Source organism: Bubalus kerabau, chromosome 3, assembly GCF_029407905.1.
Source record: "Bubalus kerabau isolate K-KA32 ecotype Philippines breed swamp buffalo chromosome 3, PCC_UOA_SB_1v2, whole genome shotgun sequence".
Lineage (NCBI taxonomy): Eukaryota > Metazoa > Chordata > Mammalia > Artiodactyla > Bovidae > Bubalus > Bubalus kerabau.
In genome coordinates, this window is record NC_073626.1 from 166006565 (window position 1) to 166030975 (window position 24411).

At 39.4% G+C, this 24411-nt stretch overlaps 1 protein-coding gene across 1 annotated transcript in view; it reads right to left on the bottom strand.

Moving 5' to 3' along the window:
• Positions 1–4025: 4025 nt before the first annotated feature.
• The window catches only part of AP1S3 (adaptor related protein complex 1 subunit sigma 3), a 67885-nt gene continuing 47499 nt past the window's right edge, over positions 4026–24411 (bottom strand). The window contains exons 2-5 of the mRNA XM_055573599.1: positions 23043–23221; positions 21144–21252; positions 12230–12367; positions 4026–5950 (exon numbers count right to left, since the gene is read on the bottom strand). Coding sequence (XP_055429574.1) covers positions 5915–5950; positions 12230–12367; positions 21144–21252; positions 23043–23221 — 462 coding nt within the window. The 3' untranslated portion in view covers positions 4026–5914. The remainder of the gene's footprint in view (positions 5951–12229; positions 12368–21143; positions 21253–23042; positions 23222–24411) is intronic.

A 24411-nucleotide genomic window follows, 5' to 3' on the forward strand; every position in this document is an offset into this window, starting at 1 on the left:
CTTCCACCTCAGGGCTTTGCTTTCTCTGGATTCTGGCGTATTTTCCTTCAGCTATAAACCGGGAAAGATGAGAGAATGGAGGGTTACACTTGGGAGTGTTTCAATAGCCAGACCTGCACTTGGGCGTATGTTACTTGGACCCACATGCCACTGGTTATGATTCCATTATGGATAAATCAAACTTCAAGAAGGGTGGGAAGTGAAGTCTAGCAGTAAGCCCAGGAGGAAACACGAAACGATTTGGTAAATGAACATCTTGTCTTGACCATATTTTCCAAGCAGTGTTTTGATTTCATCCAGCACTGGTCCTTGACTCAGATCCAAATGGAAGGTTTTATTTCATGCTGCTGCTGCTGCTGCTAAGTCGCTTCAGTCGTGTCCGACTCTGTGCGACCCCATAGATGGCAGCCCACCAGGTTCCACCGTCCCTGGGATTCTCCAGGCAAGAACACTGGAGTGGGTTGCCATTTCCTTCTCCAGTGCTTGGAAGTGAAAAGTGAAGGTGAAGTCATTCAGTCGTGTCTGACTCTTAGCGACCCCATGGACTACAGCCTACTAGGCTCCTCCGCCCATGGGATTTTCCAGGCAAGAGTACTGGAGTTGGGTGCCACTGCCTTCTCCTTTTATTTCATAGTTAGCTATAAAAAAGGTTGAAATGACAAACTTTAACTGAAAGCAGGAAATGTCACATAATTCAGTGATTTTTCTAGATTATTAATCTCTTTTATTCACATTAGCCACAAAATGTATTGCACTTCTGTTCTCTTCTCTCCCCTAAAACACATAAGATATTCCACCTCAAAAATTCAACAACACAAACCTTGGTGATTCACTCTTTATCTGTATTCCAAGAGTTGCCCTTCTTTCTGCTCCTATAATGGCATGCTTTATCTAAAGTGCACTCAATATACTTCACTTGTATCATTTAAAAGGGTGAAAAACATGCTTGAATGTCATTAGGCTTTTATTTCATACCAGGAAACAAACTCATCAAATACTTTCATGAAGTTTAAGATCTTTGATCAAGACAAGGTTTAATTAAGCAAATGACTAGCACTGGGACCTAATCAAAGCATAGATGTCAATGTAATGATTATTCTTTCCTCTTCTGTATAGTGAATGGTTTAGACTAGCTCAGTTCCACAATCCCATCTAATTCTGACATTCCATCCATTTCAAGAGCAAGTTCATGAACCTTGTCAGTGGTACATTCAGAATGGGTATGAAAGCTCCCAATCCCTAGTCCATTTTGATGCTCTAAACATAATCAAGATACTTAGTCTTATGGCTCAGAACATCCTTAGCAGTGAGCGATGGCCCACTTGTTTGCTCGGAGAGACTGATAGGTGAAAATCATATACAGAAATTTTAGAAAGAATAAGCAATTATTTCCATCAATTCAAAAGTTCACAAAAGTTTAACTTATATTTGAATAACATTTGGATGGCTGCCTCAGAAAAATTCAGTAATTACGCTTATAAGATTTTGAATACAGAAAGCACAGAGAGCAGAGAGGGTGTAAATAAAATATAAGCACAGGTAACACTCCCTGAATGAGTCTGATTTTTAGTTTATGATTTGTCATTCTTGAGCTTCTTTGCATGTAGGTAAAAATTTATATTTTCTTGCAACTTAATTTTCTGTCTGCTCTTACATTTTTAATGAAGTATTCAACTAATAGAGAAAGTATGTACACATTTTCTTTACCATTATCATCATATAAGATTAGATATTTTATGTAGAACATAATTGATTTATTTTTCTTATTATGTGCCTTTGTTTATTCACTTGCACATCCATGTTTAACTTTTAGCTTTTAATATTATAATTAGCTAAACTGACTCAGTAAAAGATCATTAAAAATACACTTCAAGAAATAAAGCTGCTTATTTTTAAAAACATGAAAATATAATCATCATGTACAGATTCTCCAAAATTATTTGTACACAAGGCTTTCCTGGTGGCTCAGATGGTAAAGAATTTGCCCACAATGTGGGAGACCCGGGTTCAATCCGTGGGTCAGGAAGACCCCCTGGAGAAGGGAATGGCAACCCACTCTAGTATTTTTGCCTGGAGAATTCCATGGACAGAGAAGCCTGGAGAGCTACAGTCCATGGGGTCACAAAGAGTTGGACACAACTGAGCAACTAACACACATACACACATAAGTGAAAGTAATATTTATACTTTTAAGACATTTTTAGTTTATTAAATGGAAATTAATATTTTACTGCTTCCAATATTGACTGCACTCATTTTCAAAATTACATTTTTATAATTTTAAATTTTATTTTTGTGTCATTCTTAAAAGTATAAAAGCCTAAATTATTTTTAAAACTTAATTTTTGACCATAAACCTCTTATAAGTCCATTATTTTTCTTCACATTTATATAGTCTCAAATTTCACAGATATTTTTCCACAACAGAGTAAAAATGTTTTTTAAAACTGGAGGCTCCATAAATTCAACATATTTCTCTCCCTCCAGAAAACTGCATAAAATAGTTTAAATCACTAATACAGCAATATGAGAATTATCTTACACTTGCAACTGAGAGTTCCCATAATTCTTCCTCTTCTTCAGCTTAAATGTTTTCTTTACTTCAAATTATTATCAACTAAACATGCTGGCATCTTTCTACTAAACATCCACTATATGCAAGATTCACATTTTAAATATGCACAAGAATAAAATAAGAAGCACAGTTCTTTTCAAAATGAATGATATCAGGTGTAGCTCATAAAGGTAGTTTTAAGATCATGCTAACAACAAGTCCACATTAACTCACAGAATTGCAGACAACCTCCATGGAAACACTTAATATTTTCCAAAGGAATGAGGAAAAATTACCACTTTTGAATAATACTGTTAGTTAAACAGAGGACATGCCAAAGACATGAAAACAATTTGGTCTAATCTAGAAGACAGTTAAATCATAAACATATCATCTCATATTAATCTATTGTTATTAGGAACTGTGCTAGTAAGCTCTGAAGAGATATGCTTACATTACTTATTCTGTAAAGTAGCAAATCAAAGTGGAAGTGAAAAAATAATAGTAAATTAACACTTTGAAACAAGTAAGTTGTGATGGAAACACAGCATCAGTTATGCACTGGACAACACGGATGCAAGATTTAGTCAGTTGGATTCAGTCAATATGTGAGTTTATTCACAAAGAACTGATCAAAAGTAAAAGTACATCTGAATTCCGTATTAAATAGCTGGCTTGAATTCCAGTATCAAGTAGTACTATCAAAAAGTGAATCTAATTCGGCCCTGGTTATTACAGTTCTTTTTAGTTTTAGCTTTATGTGACAAAATAGATTATCACCATTGAATACCACAGAACATTGTTGAAGGTCAGGATTTTTTTAAGAGTTAAAATAAGGATTGAAAAAAATTTATTGACCCTCCCTTTGCAAATAATTGGCTTGCTTACTTACATTCCAGAGGATCTAATGAACTTAATGTAAAATTGCAGGGACCATGTGGAAAAGAAATTAAAATGTTTACCAATAAAGTTTATTGATTAATTACAACAGAAAAGTAAAGCTAAACAGAGTTCATGAGTGATGTTTCATGGATACTGTAATACAAATCCTAAAGATGAACTATTAGATGTAGAAGAACAACATGTGTGTATGTTTGAGGGAAAAGCTTTTTATTATTTTAGGAGACTTGATGTGGGAAAAAGTGTGAATTAAAAATTCACTTGACTGGTCATAAGAAATGTCAACTTTACATTTGCTAATAAAAGAAAAGGAGTTAGTAGTTTAAAGAATGATTTACCACACATAAAAAGATCAAATTATCAAAATGTAGGTGAATGGTGAGAAAAAAGCCAATGGGTGCAGAACAATGAATTCTCTTCTCTCGTTTGCTATCACATGCTTATGAAGTTTCTCCTTGGTGATTACATAGAAAATGAAGAGGTTATAAGGACTTCACTAGGAAGTATGAATAGCAATTTCAGACATAAAATCTGATTTTAAAAAATATATATTCATAAAAACACACTCAAATTCCTCATTAAAAAACTTAAAAAAATTTTATTTGGAAGTTTTATACAAGTTTAATATTTATTATCTTTCCTTTCCCTTAGTAGTTTTATTACATTAAATGATATAAAGAAAACACGATTATTTTCACCAAGGTCCATGTAAGACGTACCCAGGATCCCTCGGATTTACCCCAGAGTGCCATATCGTTATGTTCATGTTCCGTGTGTGCTGCAGACATGAAGTTTGAGGAGGCCCATTTACAGTCAGACAGTGTCTAATATAGAATTCTCCAGTATATGTGTTACATTTGAGAATGAGGTTCAATCAATACCTTCATCCAAAAGTGGTGAAAAATGACAAACTTCAATCTGATGCCCTACTTGTAAATACATGATTAAGCTGAGGAAGTGTCAGATATTAAAAGTCTTATAATTTCTTCATAGACTAATCTGAGTTATTTCTTTTTTATGATGGTTCTATTTTGGAGTTGCTCTATTTTTACTCATGTTCTTCCACTCTTCTCCAGCCATTTTACCCTAAGTATGTCTGGCAAGATCAGTTAAAGAGGACATTTTTCTCTCATGTTGGATTCTCCAACAGCAAGCACACTATTCTCTTAGGAAGAACTCTAGAGTGTCCCTAACCACTGCAACATGATGATATCTGACCTCAAACGGACACTGAAAATGCACAGGTAAGACATCAAAACAGGGCACCAAGACAGAACAGTAGAAGTTAGTTCTCCCTGGAGGGTCTGATCACTTTTATTACCTGGTTATATAGAACTTTCATTTCAGGAAGCATGAGTGTGACATAGTCACAATAATAATAGGCAGCAGCAAATACTTCCTTTGGGAGATGAGGAAAGAAAAAGGAGAAAGTCACATACTACTCAGGCAACAATAATATTCAATGTTCCAAGCAAGCCTAATAAACAGTAAGTCTTCAAATATATTAGATATACATGAAAACATACTGGAAACAAAAATATCTCAAGAAACTAAGGGTACTTGTAACATAAAAGATAATTAAAATAGCAGTATTAATAACTATTATTGCTACTGTTATTAATCTTTATTACACTATTTATAAGGGAAGTTATAGACACTTTATTTTCAGATGTATCAAAATCTTAATAAATACCTAGAGCTTGTAGAAAACACAACCTTATTGGAATGCCCCTCATATTCAATTAAAAGGTAAAATAAAACCTCGCCTAGATAGCAGCTTCTAAGGCATCAAAAACATTTAAGTTCAGTCATTATCTTCCAATTAAAAATAAAGTAAAATTTAAAACAAGAATAGCAAAAGCACTTAAGTCCTATACTATCTTTGGTTATTTTCCTTAATTCCAGCCCTGAAAAATTAATGACTTCAGGACATCAAAATCAGATACTCTGTATCTGGATTGAAGTGACAGCATTAAGTGTATTAAAAATGTCTAACATCATGTATAAACTCTGAACTATTAACATGTGAATCACTACACAATTTAAAAAGCTAAACATTTAGAAAAAGTATTACAAGATATACTTTACACTTAAAATCATGGATTATAATACAGTTTTCATCCTGTCAGAAGAGGATCAAATGCAACAAAACAGTCTGCAACAAATTTATTTAAATTCACTCAAAAATATGACATGGAGTTAAAGCACTGCAAACATTCAGTCTATTGAACTATGAAGCAGTTTTTTAACATCCAAGCAGTCATATACAGTATAATACAGATATGAATAATGATAAATATATTATGTCAAACAACTTTAATTTTTGCTAGTGAACAAAAAATCCCTTTTAAGCTATTTTTGGCATGGTGCCAGAGGCTCTGTCTTCTAACTAAATTCAAGGCACTGCTTATTTACAGGTTCATAACACGTAGCACTTGTAGTTTTCAAGTAGATGTATGGTTAAAAGGTAGGCTTGTTCATGTATTCTTCCATTGTCTGAAAGAGAACAATAGATTAAAATGATTTCCCCTTAAACCACATCCTTCAGGAGACTGAAAATTTTGAAAATCACTTCATTCTTCTACTCATTTATTATGCCACTGGTGAAAAGAAGCTTTTGTGTGTTCGTTTGTGTGTGTGTGTGTGTGTTGGGGTTTTTTTGGCCATACCTCACAGTTTGTAGGATCTTACTTCCATCACCAGGAACTGAACCCAAGTCCACAGCAGTGAAAGCGCAGAGTCCTACCACTGGATGGCCAGGTAATTTTCAAAAAGAAGTTTTGGGAAGTGTATATGGTCATAAATATTTGCATTCTAATCAAGAAAGGTGGTTCAAAGTTTGAGTGTAATTTATATACACATCTCTATGGCTGGAATTACATAACTTTCAACAGAGGAAAAGCTAAGTTTGACTATAAAATCCATGCCTGATAAGAGAAATGCTTAAGCAGCAGCTGCCAAGCTATCACTGTTGACTTCAGAAAAATGTACCTGCTAAAATGACCATAAGGACCACTTCCAGGAACAGGTATGAGAGAAATCTGAATGGTATTTGTATGACATACATATCATTGTTGTTTAGTCGCTAAGTCATATCTGAGTCTTTGCGAACCCATGGACTGTAGCCAGCCAGGTGTCTCTGTCCATGAGACTTCCCAGGCAAGAATACTGGAGTGGGTTGCCATTTCTTTCTCCAGGGGATCTTTCTGACCAAGGGATTGAACCCACGGCTCCTGCTGCATCTCCTGCACTGCAGGAAGATTCTTAACTGCTGAGCCACTGGGGAAGCCATACGTATCATTGCTAATGCTAATGCTAAGTCACTTCAGTCATGTCCGACTCTGTGTGACCCCATAGACGGCAGCCCACTAGGCTCCTCTGTCCCTGGGATTCTCCAGGCAAGAACACTGGAGTGGGTCGCCATTTCCTTCTCCAATGCATGAAAGTGAAAAGTGAAAGGGAAGTCGCTCAGTCGTGCCTGACTCTTAGTGACCCCATGGACTGCAGCCCACCAGGCCCCTCCATCCATGGGATTTTCCAGGCAAGAGTACTGGAGTGGGGTGCCATTGCCTTCTCCATACGTATCATTACAGATACAGAATATTTTATTGCCAAGACATAAAGGATAAACAGACCATAATACTTTAAATTTCTTCCATGTATTTTGAAAAGGCTATCCTCCAAAGTATACAAATTATGTTTCTTCATCCTCCTCATCACTTACCAAGTTTGCTAACATGCCACAAGACCACAATTCTTTCCCAGTACTTAAAAAAAAAAATGTTTAAATGGATTCACAGTTACAGGCAGAGTTAAAAATTACATTGATGTTGCAAACCCTTTATTATGCATGATGGATGGGCTTCCTCTTCCACTCTGTCCCTGTTATAAACATATACTTATGCAACACAGTGACCTCTGGGTTGAATCAGTCAGAAAACTCAAGGGGCCAGCCTTAAGTAATACCCCTACTGCTTCTGTGTAAATCACATACAATCAGTAATGTTCAACCTGTGCTTAAGCTTGAACTCCAGGGGACGTGATTCACATGCACCTGCCGGTGAAGACATCCACGAGCAAGGGCCAAACAGACCAGACCGTGGCTAAGCAAGATTGCTCAGAGGGTACTAGGCTTAGAAATCAGGTTTCTTGTTTCCACCAGCTCTATTTAGAATTCCAGTCCTCCTCTGCCGAAAATACTCACGCGTCATCATCCACACTTTCTTACAAAGCTCTTACACCTCCTGGATGAGCAAGCCCACACCTTAAGACCTCTGCCCTGTATCTCCTCTTATAGCTATTGCCCATATCTTTTTTCAGGAGTGGGGGGCTATGCCTTGTGTGACTTGGTGGATCTTAGATCCCCAACCAGGGATCGAACTCATGCCCCATGCCTTGGGAGCATGTAGTCTTAACCACTGGACCAAAAGCGAAGTCCAAGATATTGTCCATGTCTTTAAACTTGGGCTATCTCATTGGTCAGGAGCCCATGACTGTCTCTTGGTACCTAGAGTTTATAGCATTTAACTAGGTATATACAGGCACTTCCCTGGTGGTCCAGTGGCTAAGAGTCTGTGCTCCCAATGTAGGGGGCCCAGATTCAATCCCTGGTCAAGTAACTAAATCCCACAGGCCACAACTAACACCCCCACACAGGAAGATAAACAAACAAATAAAAATAAATATTAGAAGAGACACAGATGTAAAGAACAGACTTTTGGGCTCTGAGGGAGAAGGTGAGGGTGAGATGATTTGAGAGATTAGCATTGAAACATGTATATTACCATATGTAAAATAGATAACCAGTGCAAGTTTGATGCATGAAGCAGGGCACTCAAAGCCAGTGTCCTGGGACAACCCAGAGGGATGGGGTGGGGAGGGATGTGGGAAGGGGGTTCAGGATGGGGGGACACGTGCACCTGTGGCTGATTTATGTCGATGAATGGCAAAAACCACCACAATATGCAAAGTAATTGTCCTCCAATTAAAATAAATTAATTAGTTAAATAAATAAATATTAAAAATAAATAAAAATTTAAAAATAAAAAACTACACAAAATCACAAATACAGAGTTGGGTATAAAGTTTAATTAGAATGAGAAAAAGTAGGAGTGGATTATAAATTTTCTAAAAAATTTTTAAAAGTCACAAAAGCATATGGGTTTCATCAATTAAATGCCTGACACACTTCTATAATAGCTTACATATTCATTAAATGGCCACAAAGTCATTGCAGCTGAGATACCTTACCTTTGCAAACGTGACCATAGGAGCTTGCAGCCTTGGAAGGGGCCTGGCCCAGGAAAGGCCCTGGAGTTGTCACTTCACTGGCCTCACAATTGATTGGTCTCTAGTTACTGGCACTGATTCACACCACTGAGGGAATCAATCTGCTAAAGACTGGCTGCCCTTTCGGAACTCTAGCTTTGCTGCTACTCAAGTTACATGAGCCAATGACGTATGTGGTTGGTATTTTCTGGAGCTTGTCCCTTTAAAAGTTGGAATAGACTTTTAGGCCCCACAGGCTTAAAGAGCTCTGCCCTGGCCTTTCACGAGGACTAGGGTATCATGGGACTCCAGCTGTCTATCCAGCACAGCAGTGCATCTTGTGCATTCAGCACTAGGAATCTACATTTTATTGTATTATGGTTTGGTTCAGCTGCCTAATATGTTTGTGCTTTTCAGGGAGACAGTGTTGGGTTATACCTAGTCAGTTCTCATGAATCCCAACCTACATATACATGGTATCTCATTGCTTGATCTAATGAGGTACCGTTTGACCCTCTCTTCTTAACTTGCTTTCTAATTCTGTGCTCAGAACATGTTTGTCACCCCCACTGGTGATCCCAAGAGCACCAACCTCTGTATTTGAGGATCAGTGTATTAAAAAGCAGAGGCATCACTTTGCTGACAAAGGTCTGTATAGTCAAATCTGTGGTTTTTCCATTAGTCATGTATGGAGGTGAGAGATGAACCATAAAGAAGGCTGAGCACCAAAGAATCGATGCTTTTGAATTGCGGTGCTGGAGAAGACTTTTGAGAGTACCTTGAATAGCAAGGAGATCACACCAGTCAATCCTAAAGGAAATGAACCCTGAATACTCACTGAAGAACTGATGCTGAAGCTGAAGCTCTAACACTTTGCTCTAACACTTTGGCCACCCAATGCAAAGAGCCAACTCATTGGAAAAGACCCTGATGCTGGGAAAGACTGCAGACAAAAGAAGAAGTGAGTGGCAGAGGATGAAATGGTCAGATAGCATCACTGACTCAATTGACATGAATTTGAACAAACTCTGGCAGAGAGTGGAAGACAGAGGTGCCTGGCATGCTACAGTCCATGAGGTTGCAGAGTCAGATACAACTTAGTGACTGAACAACAATATCATCGTCTTCCTTTCAGAGTGTCCTTTTTGTTCCAATCATTTTGTACCAGTGTCCACAGGTACCTTCAAAATAAGGTACCTCTTAAAGTCATCCCAACCAGTTAATCTCTTCCTTCATTCCATATTTTCAATGTCTAGCCCCAGTACACACAGAATAAGCTTTGAGAATTTAGAGCTTTAAGACTATACATTTTCTCACTAAAAACATAGAGACAGTCTTTTTATTCTAAAAAACTTTTATTGGGTAGGGGTCAGGGAAAAGTCCAGGGCTACTTTGAGATGTTCAGTTGTACTAAAAGTAAAAGGAATATTACAAAGGCCTCCCTTAGACATCAGCAAGTACAAATACATGCTTATGTCCAAAAGACAGGGAAAAAAGAAAGCAATAATTTTTTCTCTTTACCCAATTATATTATGTGTGTCTATTCATGCTCAGTGGCTCTGACCAGATACACAAAGCAAACCATACATACAAAGTCAATTTTTCAACTAGCTCCTCAAATGCTCACGGACTTAGCCGCAGTACCAGATCCCAAGAGAACACTGGTGACTCTGTTTCTATTTGGCAGGTGTTGCTAATTCATTGAGAGTTTTAGAGGACAGTCGTGATACTCCCTGCTCACAAGCCAGCTAAATGGGGGGACCCCTGAGACCTACCTATCAAGACCTTCCACTCAATAACCAGGGATATGAACAACCAATCAATGTTTCATTGTGAAGGGTCTCTCTCTTGAAATAGCAGACATTCCCTGCTTCCCAGATTTAACTGGAACAAGAAGCACCATACAACCTGCAAGCCCTTTAAAACTCTATTTCCTATGGAGAGGAAACTCAAAATAACCTAGGGGTGTCTTGGCCCTAATTCAAGTGGCTTTAATTACTGAAGTTCCAAAGACCTTGTTAAATGCCTGTTTCTCCTATAAGGTGATTCCACAGTAAGGGCCCTGAGGACAGAATTATAAATAACTCCCTGGCATATTTTAAGAAAGGTTGTTCTGTGGAATTTCCAAACCAGTGATTTCTCAAGTACCTTGTAAAATACCCAAGTTTAAAAGCATTTTTTGAGGTGATAACACATCTAGAGATAAATGCAGCAGCTTCCTAATAGGCAAGCAGAGAGGCTCAGGGGTACCCTGTATCTTTCTCAGTATCCATTCACCTGAGGACTGGTTCCCTCGATGGGCAGGAGCAAGTCATCAGCTCAAAGATGTGCCAAAACCGTTACTTGGAAGTCATTCCTAATGTTGTTTTACTAACTCAAGCAGGCTCTTATTTCCAAACAGCAGCAAGAATGGCTTTACTGCCAATTTTTAAAAGATACTTTATAGTGCTCTAAGATGTTGTGACCTGCTGTCATGAAAACAGAAAGACAGAAAGACTCAAGGATGCTGTGAGAAGAACCTAGAGGTGGCAGGGCAGGCATGGAAGCCAGGCCCTCAAAGGTATGCTGGATCAGGGGTTAGGCACATCATCTCATTTGGGAGGGCAAAGGTCAGTGCGTTGAAGCACTCTTTTCTCATAGTGACTGTGGGCTAATGTAGGTAAGTTCCCTTATTAGGGATGATGGAAATCCGGACTGGATCTATAAGAAAAGCCCCATAGTATTTTATATAAGTGTCACAGAGTCAGGAGCATGACCAAATGCATGCTTCAGGGCCCATTTATTCCTTGACAGCAAGCTACAGAATTCCCAATTTATTTATGCAAATAGGAACACACACACAGCCTCTCCAGGAAGGTAGGAAATTTTAATTAAAATGATAAATGCCACTTTCAGTAATAAAGCTCTAATAACCTTGGCAAATAGAATAACGATGTTATTCTTCTTTCCCGGGGCAACACGGGTATTTTAATGCAAGTCTTTTTATACCTCCCATAAAATTATTCTTGAAAAGAATAGCACCAAGTATTTAATATCTTTTTGAGAGGGAGGGATCCTCACTGATAAGGTCGAACATGAAAAGCAAAGACTCTGGAGCCCAAGTGCCTGGGTTCAAATCTCTATTCCATGATTACTAGCTCTGTGACATTGAGCAGTCATTAAACTTCTCTGTGTCTCAGTTTATTCATCTTTAAAATGAGGCTAGAGAATTTCCTAGTGGTCCAATGGTTAGAACTCTGTGCTCTCACTGCTGAGTGCATACATTTTGATGCCTGGTCAGGGAACTAAGATCCCACAAGCTGGGGCAGAGCCAAAAAAATAAATAAATAAAAGTGGGTAACAATATACCTCTTAGAGTTGCAGTGATAATTAAATAAGTTAATACATGTGACTTACCTAGAAACTATACCCAGCACAAAGTAGACAGTAAGTGTCAGCTAATACATCACCACCACCACCCGCCACCACCACCATCTTTTCCCAGGGCATGAGAAAAGGTGTACTGACCTCCTGTAACATATCAGAGTCCTCAATGGCTTTGACAGCAGATTTCTTGGATGTTTCCTGAATTTCTCCACCGATGATAAACTCATCCAGGATAAAGTAAGCCTTTTCAAAATTAAAGATAATATCTAGCTCACAGACCTGGTAAGACAAAAGCAAATGTGTTGATAAACTTGCAGCAGTATCAGGGGAAACACATGCCAGGGATTCAAGCTTTGCAACGGTGACACCCGTGTGGCACACCAAAGATAAAAACATCAGATGGTATTTTTAAGGCCAGAAAAGCAGAACTAGGGGAATCCGAGCCCTGAAAAAAAAGTAAAACCACATTCTATTAAAGCAGAGCATGTCCACAGATAATACTGTTTAATGTCACAACAAGAAATTTGAGGCTCAGTCAAGGTGGGGAGCTGCTCAGTTCATCCTTCCATCAGCACAGATAAAAGCTGAGTCCTCGCTGACTTCAGTCATGAGGGCAGCTTTGTTGCTCCTGATCACTGGTCTGTAAGTTTGGCTCCTAGCTTTAGAACTCTCAGAAGCTCATTCTTCAGAGGCAAATTAGCTCAATTGCGTTAATTTTTCTCAAAACTATGTCTCAAAAAAGTGGTTCTCAAACTTCAGAGTGTGACCCTATCACCCAGAATGCTCACTGCAACACACACTACTGGGCCCCACCTCTGGAGTTTCTGATTCAGTAGGTTAAAGCCTGAGAGGCTGAACGTCTAACAGGTTCCCAAGTGAGGCTAATGACGCTGGTGTGGGGACCACACGTGGAGAACCACTGCCACCGTCACAGACCAATGCAGAGGCTGACAGATTTGGTTACATGTAGCAAGTAGCAAGACCCATAATCCAAATAAGGCTCACTTCCAATGCTTCCACCAGCCAGCCAGCGAGGCCCCATCCCTACCGTTTCCCTTCCCACATAGTCCTCAACTCTCCCTTTCCATACCCTCCAGAATGTCTGCTCACCGAAAGCTTTCAGGCCTCTCTCACCTTCACTGCTCAACAGCACTTGATACACTTCGCCAATCCCCTGCTTGAAAATCTCCTCTTGATGGCTGCCTGATGCTGCCAATACGACTCAATGCCTGCTTTCCTCCTCCATCTCTGAGGATTCTTTCCAGGCTCCTTGGATGATTTATCTCTCCCTGAACCTTGCATTCATTTAAAAAGTATTTACAAAATGCTTGAGACACATCAACGGACAAAATAAAAAAATCTCTATCCTGCTGCTGCTGCTGCTAAGTCGCTTCAGTCGTGTCCGACTCTGTGCGACCCCAGAGACGGCAGCCCACCAGACTCCCCCGTCCCTGGGATTCTCCAGGCAAGAACACTGGAGTGGGTTGCCATTTCCTTCTCCAATGCATGAAAGTGAAAAGTGAAAGGGAAGTTGCTCAGTCGTGTCTGACTCTTCGTGACCCCGTGGGCTGCAGCCTACCAGGCTCCTTTGTCCGTGGGATTTTCCAGGCAAGAGTACTGGAGTGGGGTGCCATTGCCTTCTCTGATGCTCACATCCTAGGGACCTGCTTTCCTCTTAAAGACTGATGTTTCTCAAGAGAGCCTCTTTGGGACACATACATTCTCCTGGACGATCTCATTGACCCTCTGCAGCTGTGTCTTGCATGCAGGTAACAGCAAACTGAGATGCCTGGGCCTGATCTCTCTCAGCAGTGCTCCTCCAGTATCTTCACCTACTAACCAGACATCTCTTCCTCCATATTCTTCCATCCAAATCTCTGAATCCCAAACTGAAGTCAAGCATATTCCTTTCCCTTTAGTCCCTACTTTGCTTAGGAGCTGCAACCTCTATCTAGCAGCTCAATCTCATTTATTCTACATTTATTCCATTCCCCTTCCCTCTCCCTTTTCTCCTTCCCTTGATCTCATCCCTCTCAATTTGATCACCAACTCCTATGGATTCCATCTTGTACATAAGCTCATAACCCTTCCATTCTTGCCCATTTTCACTGCTGTTGCTCAGACCTGCAATATCTCATGCTTAGGACACAAAAGAGTGCATCCTAGAAGGAGTGACCTTCTCGGTGGTGTCTGTGCCCACAAGAGGCCAATGACCACTAATGTTTTGCTAAAGTGCTCATCTGGCTCCTTTCCTGTGTGAGGTCTTCTGTCCAGGACAGTCTGAATTGCTCAGCATGGCATATAGGAATCTCTCCAGCCTGGCCTGGGGCTTGCTCGCTGGCTTCCTGTGCTGGCACCCACCCCATGCTACAGCTACGCATTCTACAAACTCACCCTGTTCTTTCCTGCCTTTGCTCTTTGCATATTCCAGAAATTCCTGGAACATTCTCTAAATGTCCTTTTCTTTATTCTGCTGACAAAATCAAGCTCATTTTCCAAGGACAAATTCAAAAGTTATGAGCAAAATGATTCCCCCAAATCCTCATTTCTCCCTTTGAGATTTTGCATCACTTCCTGTATGTTCTCTCTTACATCTTGTGTGACTGAGTATACACTTACTCATCAATCACTTCCCCTTGTCCTGTGAGCTCAGGCATAGATCTTGCCTTAGTCATCCTTGTGTCTCTGGAACCTGGCACATAGTAGGATGCAATAAATGTCTGCAGCATGAATGAATGAATCAGCCACCATACAGGCCTTGCTTTTATGCTGCTGGGGACTAATGGCTTCCCAGATCTACAGTCCTCTGATTTTTATGACTTTACATAAAATGGATATCAATATTTTAACAAATTGCTCTATATATTTATGCTTTAGGTCAATAAACTTGCAGACTCTCCATCTGAACCTAGAAGCATAAGAACAAATAAGTACAAAATCACTACAATATGGCCAGCTCAGATAAACTAACCTAACTAATCTGCAAACATTATGGTCTCTTCATTCGTTAGAAAATATCATCAATTCAACAAGTGTGGGACTTCCCTGGTCCAGTGGTTAAGACTCCACACTCCCAGTGCAGGGGGCCAGGTCCCATCTTTGGCTGGGGACAATCCCACATGCCACATGGTGTGGCCCAACAAAAGAAAAAGAAAAAAGAAATCAACAACTGTGTGTGTTTAACACACATCTAAGTTCCGTCTCCCTACAGGGTCTGACTCTTTGTCTCTTTCCCTCTCTCTGTCTTTCGACACATATACACAAACATACATATATGCATATACGTATAGTTTAAAATGAGAATCTGTTCACTGGGACATAATACTATAATCTAGGATTTCCCCAGACCATTAGGGTTTCCTCTTGAGAACAACCATCAGAAAAAAGATGGCATTACAAAAGTACATGTTTTCAGTTTATAAACCCATTCTTTTATTTCTAGAACACTTTCACTCCAGGAATTTGAATGACACTGGAACCAAGTTTCTCAGGCAAAAATGTGGAAAGATCAGAGTATAGGTAAAAAGTAGATCACTGGACTGGGTATAATATTTGCAACATATATAATAGAAAGGGAAGTACACTATCCAAGATATAGAAAGTGAAGTGAAAGTTGCTCAGTCGTGTCTGACTCTTTGTGACCCCATGGACTATACAGTCCATGGAACTCTCCAGGCCAGAATACTGGAGTGGGTAACCTTTCCCTTCTCCAGGGAATCTTCCCAACCCAGGAATCAAACCCAGGTTTCCTGCCTTGTAGGCAGATTCTTTACCAGCTGAGCCACAAGGAAAGCCCAAGATATAGAAAGAATTCTTGCAGATCCCTAAGATAAGTACCACAGCATAAAAAATCAAATAAAGGCTGTCAAGAAGAAATTAATAGACAAGGCAAGAAATGGAAAAGGCCAATACACATCCAATGACATACATAGCCTCACTAGTTATCATAAAAATGCAAACTGAATTAATGACCATCTGACTATTATGAAGAGAGAATACCCATTGCTGTTAAGTGTATGGATAAATAAACTCACACTCACTGTTGGTGGAATTTGTAAACTTTACAAGCCATTTTGAAGGCTCAAATTGTAGTGTCCATCAATTTCAAATGTACAAATCCTTTGACCCAATAAAAGAATTTATTCTATGCTATACCCAAACTAATGCACAATAATATGTATTAACAATAAGGCTGACAGTAGCATCATTTGTAATAACAACTGGAAGCAACTCAAAGTACAGCCATAATAGAATTGCTTAAATAAAATATGGTCTACCCTACTTGGTATTGTATTATATACCATGGAAATTCTATGTTTTAGTTGGAAAGAATAAAGTAGATTTCCATGGATAGGCATGGAAATAGTTTCTAAGACAGGCTAGTAAGAGGAACAACAGAAAGTTGCAGAATAATATGCATAATGCAATCCCATTTTTTTTTACTTAAAAAACTGTATACATCTAGAAGAATACATAAAAAATTGCAATTTTAAACAATATAGATAAACAGGAAGAAAGCACCATAGATTAGACATTTATGCACATCAAAGAAGGTACAAGAAGTAAGCAGTTACCAGAGGTCAGAAGAGGCAGGAGGTCAGGAGTTACAGTAGCAAGAGCTGGGGAACCCGAGTTCAAGGCAGGTGTAGACCAGGAGTCGAGGACAGACAGGAACCTCATTAGGAAAAACCAGCAACCAGAATCCTGTGAAGTGAACTTGACAGATACTAATGCAAGTCCTCTGGGAACATCTCATACCCCACTCTCCACTCTCTGAGCAGCAACTATCCCCAAGGCTATCGACCTCACCAGCAGCCACAAGGCAATTAATTTAGTGCACCAAGTTGCAAGGGATGGGATAAGGTCAGGTGACAGGCAAAACCAGATACTCACAACACCCACATACACACACACATGCACACTTTGATTATACGGTTACTAGTTCCAGATCATAAGGAAACTTATGATGTGCTGCACAAGTTCTATCAGCCTTAGAAAGAATGTTACAAATGAGCAAGACTCATATACAGCAATTCCAAAATACTATTCGCAATTCTTTGAATCTAACCCCAAAGGGTTATTGTACCTGAGAGTAAGACGAGAACTTAAGATCTAATGCAGATTTTTTCAGCTACTATCTAATTACTCAAACATTACTTCTAATTCTACCTTCAGGGTGCTGCCCCACTATATCGGAAATACACCCTTGATGCTCAAATGAGTGCCCTCCATTTTATGCAAAAGCACATGGCTTCTGTGTTAATAAACACATGAGCCCCTTTCCTTATCTTTTCTCATTTTTTTCATGTCTCTGTATTCTGGAAGAAAGCTTATAAAAGGAAGAAGCAGTGGTCATTTAATGTTATCTTTGAACCCATAGCCTTGTGCTTGACTATGATTTTCCTGTAATTTGGCTTGAGGGACTTCCATTATAGCAGAACACATGATGTAGGGAGAGTATCTCTGGCATTTCAATAATTAAATCCTTTTGGATAGAATCTAAGAAGGACCTTCCTTTACTGAATTCTGTTCTAAAGAAAATACAGAAAGTTCAAGCTACATACAGCCAGTACATAAATGTATATATAAAACAATAATGCCAAGTATAGAGTACACAGCAACTGACAGTTTACAAAGTACTGTCAATTACACTACATCTCTGATCCTCACAATAGCCCCCATGAGCTTTAGCAAAGTAAATGTTTCTATTAAACTTTGTGCATATCATTTTTCTTATCTGTGAATCAATGATGAGCCAAATCATGGGTCTGGTGAGAGAGCCGGCTGACACGAGGGTCCAGGAGGACATACAGCATCCCTCTGCTGACAACAGGATAACTCCCTAAATCAAGATCAAACCTCTCTGGGACAGCAACATCCACACCATCAGTAAAATCTCATGTGGCAGCCCGTAATGGGAAATTGGCAGGTGTCTAAATCCTCAATCTGACCCTTATCTCCTGACCCTAAGAGGCATTGCCGCTTAGCTTCTATAAATTGAGCTTCATGCTACTTAAGGAAGACCAAAAGATTAACTAGTTAATCCCTATAAATCTCTTTGGAATTGAAAAGTGCTAAAAGAAAAAAAAAATACATAACTTAAATAAGTAGCCTGAGATTTTGATTCATCTGTCACAGGAAGGTAATATTTTCTAGGGTTATGAGAAGCTCAGTACAGGTATTTTTCTGGGAGAGTGTAAGGGTAAAATTCAAGGAAACCTTCAGTATTAACACAGAGGAAAAGAAGACCAAAGAGAAATATATTACACCTGAGATGATGTCATGAGACTCAGTATTTCTGGGTTTACTCATCACAGTTAATTAATAAAAACCAAACACCTACTGGGCACAGAGCCTTAAGCTGCTCTTAGCTGCTCTTAGCTTAATGAAAGATTCATTGAATTTTTTTAGTGCATTAAATTTTGGTCCATGACAAAGACAGGGCTTCTAAAGGTATGCCAAAATAGAATCAAAAATTAATGTCGGAGAAATTGGAATGCATTCTGATTCTGCTTATCCTTTAACTGGGTTTATAATAAGTGAAGGTGATTCAAATTCCCTTGAGAAAGCAACGTGTTCTGAAATATCTGGTATTTGGTCAAATAAGATTGAGATTCAATCCCAATTCACATTATCACTGTTGGATACATCTAAGAAAACACAACAGGTCACACCACAGTGCAGAAATGAGGGAGAGAAGGCAGGTTATAGGAAACTCTGAGCCTCAGGAGAACTCTCTTGCAAAAGGCCAAGTTGGCAGTTTATTTCAAAAGAAAGTACCGCAATGTCAGAATTCATTTGAATAACTGAAAGCATAAAATTAAATAAACTCAAGTTTGAAAACATGCCATTACATACTTGGAAATATCTCTTTAAAAAATGAAAATAAACTTGGTGAACCAGGAGAGAGCAAAAGAAAAATGGTCTGTCTTATCACTTCTAAACACTGACCAACAAACTGAAATTTCTGAAGCAATATATAGGTCTTATAACATCATTTACAAAGGAGAAAAAAAAAAAGGAAGAATCAAAGACAGAAAGGAAGGGAGGGAGGGCAAATTAATCCAGAAACCTTCCAAGTACTCATCTTTGTGAAAACTGTTGCAACAAATCTTATAAAACCTTAACCAGTACCTCTAATGCTATTCATTCCGTTATATAGAATACACTACAGAAAACTCGTATGGAAGCAAATTCTCCTAACAGTACTTAAAAATCTTCAGTGAACAAGGGAGTGGGGAAGAGAGTATTACTGAGAAGGACACATTTTCCTAGTCCACTAATTCATTTCTTGAGACTGTGAACTAAATAAAAAGTTTCCAGAACATTTGCTATAACTTGGCCCAGAGCTGGTTCCAAGTGTTGGAAATAACAAACACGTAAGTCCCTGGTCATGATCTCTGGACACTTGCAATCTGGTGTCAGGCAAATGCTGTACAAGTTGAGGATAATACAAGGCTGTTCCATGTTGCTGGAGCACTGGATATGCCACGGATAAAAAGAGAGAAAAGTGAGAAGGTTGGAGAAGTGGGGCCTGGGACCAATGTGTAGAACAAGAAAATGCAGGGCTAAGAAATTTGAATTTTATCCATTAAAGCTGGAGGAGAGTGACTGAGCAGGCATGTCATCTGAGATCTGTGCCTTGGAAGGATGGTGATAATGAACAGGCCAGAAAAGGGAAGCAGAGATGAGCCCAGAAACAGAAAGGGGCAGAGAGGAGGGTTAAAAAAAAAAAAAAGCAAAACTGTAATACCAGTGAGAGTGAAACAAGGAGATAAGTTTCAGTTCAATTTGAATAGACAGAGGGAGACTTAAGTAAAGAGTGGAGAAAGATGTAAGAAACACTGTCCTTGTGCACTGAAAGATCCTGGGACATAATAATTCTAATCACAAGATTGAAGAGGTTTTCAGAAGATGATTTTAGTCCTTGTCACATTAAGGCTGAGATGACCACGAAGAAGCCCAGTGAAGACTGTCACCAGCAAAGTGAGGAAGAGTCATTTGGTGATGGGTTTCCAGGAAAGAAAGTCTGGTAAACACACAGGAGAGGAAAAACAGCCAAGAGGGCATTTCAAAGGCAGGAGGAGGGAGGGAGCTGGGGAAGAAATCAAGTTGGGGTCTTGAGAAACACATGTTGAGAGTCAGCAGAACTCAGGGTCAGGGTGAGATAGAGAGGAGCTGATTTAAAGACAGGGTTGTGGTGAGCAAGGGTGCAGGGCTGCAGAGACGTGAAGGCAGGTGAAGAGTAAAGAATCATCACTGGCGTTGACCACTAAGATTTCCTTGGAGGAGTAAAAGTGAAGTCAAGCCATCAGCTGCCACAAAGCTAACAAGTTCTGGCATAAGGGCAGCTCTGAGAGTATGTTACTAGGAGGTAAATGCATGGAGGCTGGATAGCAATGTGAAGGGAAAGGATTTTGGTCTTCTTTCTTTACTTGTCTTACATACAAACAATATTAAAAAACACTTGGGTGTTTAGCGAAGGAAAGCAGCGTGTGTATCGTGTCCAAGTCTTTGTGACCCCACAAACTGTAGCACACCAGGCCCCAGGCTCCTCTGTCCATGGCATTCTCTAAGCAAGAATACTAGAGTGGGTTGCCATTTCCTTCCAGAGGATCTTCCCGACTCAGGGATTGAATCCAAGTCTCCTACATTGTAGGCAGATTCTTTACCATCTGAGCTACCAGGGAAGCCCCCCCAAAAAAGAAACCAGAGAGGGGATTAAAAAGTCGTAACAGAAAAGAGAAGACAGTCCATGGAGATGAAAGGACAAAATATTAAGGAATCCTTCACAATTAAATTCTAGTTCATGAAAGCAAGGTGTCTAGTTGTGGCTCGGGCCTGGAGATACACACGCCACCTGCTTCTGATAAGCTTTGGACCTTCCATTTACTAAGAATTACGGGAAGTAGGGAAAGCCTTCTGGTCCTTGGTACAAGCACAGTTCATACCTTAGACTTGACAGAGAGAGAGAAGAAATGTGATGACAGACTTAGAACTGAAGTCAAAGTTGGGGTGGAGACCAACTCATTCTAAATACCAGGACACCACTTACATTTCCAAAGTATTTGTCCAGCAACTCCACATAACGATGCACAATCTCTAGGGTCAAGAGCTCATTGTCCTGATTTTCTACTGCACAGCAAAAATATAAACTAGCATACCTTGAAAAGGAAAAAAAAAAAGATAACGTAAAATAGGATGACACATTACACAATCTGACGATGGTTTTTCCTATGAATATGCAGTTACCTCCTCCTCTCCAGGCAGTCTCCCTGTTCATATTCAAGAGGAAAACATCATTCACCACATTCAATACCCTCCCAAAATGTAAAGCAGCCTACGGAAAAAACATGGTGGTGACTGGATCATTTCTGTTCATTATGTGAAAGATCCTCAACAAGACTGTACCTTGAGGTGCTGCAATCAGGGGACAGAGTCCTTTAACCGGGGTCTGTTCATGCTTCTTTGGATGGTGAGTTGTCCTGTCTAAAGTCCAAACCCCTGACCAAGGGGCCCAGGGGCCCACATTGCCCACCCTCTCACCTCATACTGTACTACAGTATATCCCACCCTCAGCTTGTCAGGTCCTCCCTCCCATGTGTGTTTCTTCTGCCTAGAATACTCCTGCCTTCCCCATTCACGGGGCTCACTCCTACTTCTCCTGTAGCTCTGAGCGTGGACGTCCTTGCCCTGGATGCCCCCGTCATGCATTGCTGTGCCTCCCCTTCCCCCAAAGAGTGTCTAGCACCGTTCACTCTGTATTTCATGGCCTGTCTCTCCCCGACTAGATCAGTGGCTTCCCAAAGGCAAGTACTGAGTCTGCTTTGTTCATTGTTGTTCATCCAGTAGCTGTACACAGTAGCTGTTGAGAAAACTGCTGAAGTCTATTCTTTATGTAATAGTTTAAATCACAACGGAACCCAAAGTTGTAAAAACCAGCAGGCAGAGAGAAGCAAGTATTCCCTTTTGCCTTTCCATCCCTGGGATGCTTATTACTGTAAGGTGCCTTCACTTACATCTCTCATGATGCTCATATGAAAAGCTTTGACACAGGGCCCAGAAGAAGAAGCTTTGCCCAGGCACTTACTGGTAATTTACTCCATTAAATATAGCCTTCAATGTTACCCTTGTCTTTCCCCTTCTGATTTTGTAAACATCCCTTATGAGAGCCCTTCTAATGTACATTTTGCTTCTGAAAGTTGCAGTATGATGTTAGATGCAGGGTCAGATCAATTATGTTCTGATCCTGGCTTAGGCATCAGTTATCTGGGTCTTTATGGGCAAATAACTTAACCTCTCAGGGCCTCAGTTTCCTGATCTAGAAATTGAGGTCCCTTTCTAGTATGGTCATGCCATGGCAACCAGGTGCAGCAATGAGAAGATATAATGGCTTTAAAGTCAGAAAAAAAATCTGGATTTTTCTGCCAGTTACCATTCAATTATTGCAACTGGGGATTGATTAGATTAATTACTTAAATTCTCTGTAACTTCAGTTTCCTCATCTGCAAATGTGAATAACAAAGAGCTTCTCATCTTTCTTCCACATTAACCTTTTTTTCTATAGCATGTTACTAACTGAAACTGTTTTGTTTACTTAAAAGGTGAATACGTTCCAAGAGACCAGGAATGCTCTGTCTTATTCTCTACTGCATCTACAGTCATTGGAATAGTGTTGGAAATATAACAGATGCCCATAAGATATTTCTTGAATGTATGCATACCTTATCAACACGTAAATTATCTTAAATAAGTATCTAGAATCCATCCTGGTACATGGAAAACCGTTCAATAAATGAGAGTTCTCTTCTGTTTAGTCTACTGGTACAAACATTTGGGCTTCAGCCTTCAACGGTTACAGTAAATGATGGAATTGGTGTTGCAATCTAAAATGCTTAGGATTAAACAAACCTAACAGTAATGAGAAATTCAGTTCTCAAAAAGTTACTCACACCTTTTATAAACAAGTTTTAGCTCCTTCCAGTCAACAAAACTGCTTGTTCTCTGACCACGGGAAAGAATAATCTGAACAATTTCGCGCGTGATCTTTTTCCTTTCCTTGTCAGGGAGAGTAGTGTACCATTTCTGCAGCCGTAACTTCCCTTGTCGACTGAAGAGCAATATGAAATGTATCTAGAACACATAAAGGACAGAAAATAAATGGAATTTGGTCAGATAAATCATTCTACCATAGATATTAAAATTAAGCAGCAGGGTTTTCAAAGGATTATAAGTTGGAAAAGAGGAAAAATATTTACCAGTATGAAAACTATCCCTTCTGGAAATGACATTTAACCCAAAAAGAACAAAGAAATGTATACAGTGCAAACATAGCTTATTTATACTACAGGAGAGAGAGAGTTTCTCTTAATTCATTTTATGAGTCACAAACTCATTATAGAGATATATCATCTCTCCATTTCTCCCACCTCCCCAATCCTTGCAACTACTGTTCTACTCTCTGCTTCTATGAGTTTGATGTTTCTAGATTACACATATAAGTAACCCCATGCAGTATCTGTCTTTCTGTGCCTGGCTTATTTCACTTAACATGATGTCTTCTAGGTTCACCCATGTTGTTACAAATTACAGGATTTTCTTCTTTTGCAAGGCAGAATAATATTCCATTGTATGTATATGTATGTATGTATGCATATACACACACCATTCTTTCTTTACCCATTCATCTGACAATGGACACAGGTTGATTCCATATTTGGGCTACTGTCAATAATGCTGCAATGAACATGGGGGTGCAGTTACCTCTTTGAGAAACTGATCGCCTTTCCATTACAAACATACCCAGATGTGGCATTTCCCTTGGAACTATACCTAGAAGTATTATCATACTCTAGGACCTCCACACTATTTTTCATGATGGCTGTACCAATGGACATTCCCACCAGCTGTGTGCAAGGGCTCCCCTTTCTTCACACCCTCACCAACACTTTTCATCTCTTGTCATTTTGATAACAGCCATTCTAACAGGTATAAGGTGATATCTCATTGTTCTTTTGATTGACATTTCCCTAATGATTAGTGATATTGAGCATCTTTTCATATACCTATTGGACATCTACATATCTCCTTTGGAAGTATGTCTCTTCAAGTCCTCTGCCCATTTTTTAATCAGGTTATTTTTTCCTTGCTATTGACTGGTTTGAATTCCTTGCAGATTGGAGGTATTAACCTCTTAACAGATGTATGATTTGTAAAGATTTTCTTCCATTCCATAAGTTGTCTTTTTACTTTGTTGTCTCATTTGCTGTGCAGAGGCTTTGTACAGAGTTTGATGCAATCCCATTTGTCTATTTTTGCTTCTG